The sequence below is a fragment of the Elephantulus edwardii genome, unplaced genomic scaffold (genome assembly GCF_000299155.1).
Source record: "Elephantulus edwardii isolate Elephantulus edwardi_28Jun2011 unplaced genomic scaffold, EleEdw1.0 scaffold00068, whole genome shotgun sequence".
Taxonomy (NCBI): Eukaryota; Metazoa; Chordata; class Mammalia; order Macroscelidea; family Macroscelididae; genus Elephantulus; species Elephantulus edwardii.
In genome coordinates this window covers 8,737,924-8,741,619 of record NW_006399818.1, presented here as the reverse complement: position 1 = coordinate 8,741,619, position 3,696 = coordinate 8,737,924, and the positions used below count along the sequence as shown (strand labels likewise).

General features: G+C 41.0%; 1 protein-coding gene across 1 annotated transcript in view; it reads left to right on the top strand.

Annotated features, from left to right (window-relative positions):
* The window catches only part of DEPDC4 (DEP domain containing 4), a 47,049-nt gene extending 45,448 nt beyond the window's left edge, over positions 1-1,601 (top strand). The window contains 1 exon segment of the mRNA XM_006903641.1: positions 1,527-1,601. Coding sequence (XP_006903703.1) covers positions 1,527-1,601 — 75 coding nt within the window.
* Positions 1,602-3,696: the final 2,095 nt, after the last annotated feature.

The window sequence follows — 3,696 nt, the reverse complement described above, 5'->3', positions numbered from 1 at the left end:
TCAATATTTATGCGTTCCATTTCTTTCTTAACAATTTCTATTTTTCCTACATTCATGGGTCTCACATTCCATGTTCCAATCACTAGTGTCTGCTTACAACTGTTCCTCTTCCTTTGTATTTCCATACTTGAAAGTTCTACCTAGGTTGCCCTTTCTGTTAGTCTACATATGTTCTGTTGTACATAGGGTTTTCAGAGGCCTGCTATTTCAGAAGTGGATGGCCAATTCTTCCTCCTAGTCCGTCAATCTGAATGTTTAAATTTAGAGGAGTATCTGACAGACAAGCTATACGTGGAGCAGTGAAAGATAAATCCCTTATTATGGAGTGTCCCTGCCCTTAGCCCAGTGTCTTGACCCACTTATTTCCCAACTCTACCCTCCACCAGGATACCCATTCACTTCTACCAAATCCCTTCAAAATTTATCTTCCATTGTCCGACCCATGATCTGACAGCTTGTATCTGAAGCTTCCTTGGCTTCTGTGATTCCGAACACGTTGACTGCTGAAAATTTTTATGCTGTGTCCAGTGTCTCTTAAGTTTAGTTGTACTGTCTACGAAGGGCAGGTGATGTGTCCTGTAGAACTTCTTGGCCTGAGGGCCGCAGGCTTCCAGGCTCCCTGGCGGTATGTCCCGCAGTCTCCCCTCTGTACCTCCCGCAGTCTCCTCTCTGTGTCTCCCAACCGATTTTGGCTCTGCCTTGGGGTTTGTACCTGCAGGCATACCAGAAGCTATTGCCACTGGTTGCCTCTCTATTGCCTGGCCTCAACTTCTAGTAGGGTTTTATTGATTTTTATTTTGGAGATTTTTTTTTCCCTTTTCACTTTTTAAATTCTTTTCCTTTTATATAGATTTGCATACAAAGTTCATATACACTATATTTCACACATTCCTCTATTCACAGTATGATTGGCATTTTGCTGTGTTCTTTTTTCTATTGTTGCTGGTTACTTTGGTCTATCCACTTTCCTTTGCTGTCTCTGTATGAAGGACTTTCATTAGTGTTTCTTGTAGAATTGGTCCTATTTCATGAATGCCTTAAATTCTTACTTTTTTGCACATGACTTATTTTCTCCTTCCTATTTGATGGACAGCTTTGTAGGGTACAGGATCCTCGGCTGGCAAGTAGGTTTTCTCCTCTTGCTCTGACCCCACCATTCCCATTGGCGTTGAGTTGATTGTGACTATCCTAATGACCCCGTACAACAGAGTAGGACAGTTCCGTAGGCTTTCCAAGGCTATACATTTTTTATATAAGCGGACTGGCACGCCTCTCACCCACTGGGAGGCTGGTGGCTAAACCACTAGCTTTATGGTTGGCAGTGGAATATTTGAACCACTTTGCCACCAAGGCTCGTAGTAAATACTCAGTGTTAACTTTTATTGCTTTATTATATACATTGATTTGCATTCTGTAATGGTTTTCTAGAGCTGACTTAACAAAGTACCATGAACTGAGTGATTAAAATAAAATTGACTTATTCTCTTGTGGCAGCTGATTAAGCTGACTGTCCTCTTTTTCTGTAGTTGCCGGTGTGCAGTGGCTGTGAACAGCATTCCTTGGTAGTGTATGCAGCCTGTCACATGTATGGGTTGCCCTAAGGGACCTCGGAGACAACTCTTGGAAAAAAAAATTTAAAAAAATAAAATAAGTAATACATAGGGTCTGGCCTATGTCTCTGTACTTTTAATTAAACACTGCAGTTAATTCTTAGTTATCTAAAAAGAAGGAAGGGAGGGAGGAAGGAAAGAAGGAGGGAAGGAAGGAAGGAAGGAAGGAAGGAAGGAAGGAAGGAAGGAAGGAAGGAAGGAAGGAACGGAGGGAGGAAGGGAGGGAGGAAGGGAGGGAAGGAAAAGAATTGATTTATTCTCTCTTAGTTCAGAAGCCAGAAGTTGGTTTCTAGCTGCATCACTCCCATCGCTGCCTCTGTCTTCAATTGCCTTCTTTCTGTATCTTTCTCTGTCCTCTTCTTACAAGGATATCAGTCATTGGATTTAGAGCCAACCCTGATCCCTTAAAAGAGAGATGGGATAGTGGTCTAAATGTTGGGCTACTAACCAAAAGATCAGCAATTTGAACCCACCACTCACTCCTCACTCCATGGGAGAAAAATGAGAGAGTCTCTTCCAGTAAGATTTGCAGCTTTGAAAACCTGATGGAGGGCCAGGAGTTGAAGTTGAATCAACCGTGTTGGTTTTTGGAGGCAAGAAGGGAGTCCGATGCATCAAGTTCTTATCCTCATCATTAAGAGATTATATCTGCAAAGACCTTATTTCCCAACAAGGTCACAGTCTGAGGTTCCAGGTAGACATAAATTGTATGATAGACACTATATATGCCATGTGAAAATTCATTCCTGATGTTATGTGCCATCGAGTCACCTGCACTCACAGCGACCCTGTGTACCAGCAGCTCTGAACCCTTCCCTGTCCTGAGCCGGTCTCACTGATTCAGACACACTAAACCCCACTGCTCTACTCACTGTATCAATCCATTTCATCTGGGGCCTTCCTCTCCTGCACTGTCCCTCCATCCTTGCGAGCATGATGTCCTTCTCCCAGGACTGATATCTCCTGGCTATGTGCCCAAAGTATGTGAGACAGAGCTTCAAAATCCTAACCTCCATGGAGAAACTTGGTTTCACTCTCTACAAGACTCACCTGTTTGTTTTCTCGGCAGTCCATGGTATGTTCAAGACTTTTCTCCAGCACCACAACTGAGAAGGAATTTAAATAACTTTTCACTTTCAGTGGTAGCATGGCTTTGTTAATTAGTACATTAGGCCTTGGCTTTCAGTGACTTGCCGGGCAAGTTTTGGGTTTTTGTGGGGTTCTGGTTGGTCAGTCAGTTAGTTGTCTGGTTTGCCTGCTTTCTGTGCCCTAGTTTTCAGGTTAATTAACCCTGACTTAATATTATTATTTATAACTTCAGTGTTGATTTTGAATTTCCTAATCTTTTCCATAAGGGAATTCTAGTAACTTGGTGCTAAGGTGTTGCTGCCAGCCCAAATCCGCTTAGTTCTAATTCTCCAGCTCCTCTATGGGAGAAAAACAGGCAGTCTTCTCCCAGACAATTTACTGCCTCTAAAACTCCCAGTCAGTCAGCTTTGTGTCGCTTCCAACTCAGCAGCACACAATACCAATGATAACCTTTCCCAATTTCAAGCTTACAATATGCCTCACATTTATCTTCCTGGATTCATTCTTTTTAGAATCAAAATAGACACTGTGAAATTATTCATTCTGTTGCGTTGTTATCAGATCCAAGTTTTAATTTTTCAAACTTCCATCCTCAATCTATATTGATTAGTAAGGACTTATCATCTCAGTATTACAGTTAGATAAAAAAACCTTGTAGATAAATTCTTAAATATTTTCTGCTCTACTCTGTGTCACATATTATGCTGAGCACTAACCTCAATGTATGAAATTATTTCATCTCTGTAATAATCTATGGAATTGTTAGCCCCATTTTACAGGGGAGATAATTAAACCTTAGAGAAGCTAATTGACTTGGCCAACTAGAACAGTAGGCAGCCTTCTTTTCCTTAAAAAAGTTATGGTTTAAAGACATCATTACTTTTATAGAAAAGACATTCCAAAAAGAAGACATCCATTCATTTGCCTGAATTACTAGAAATTGCTTAGCTAATAGATGCCAATTTTTCTCCTTTCTTTTGTTTTTTTTTTCCTAGTT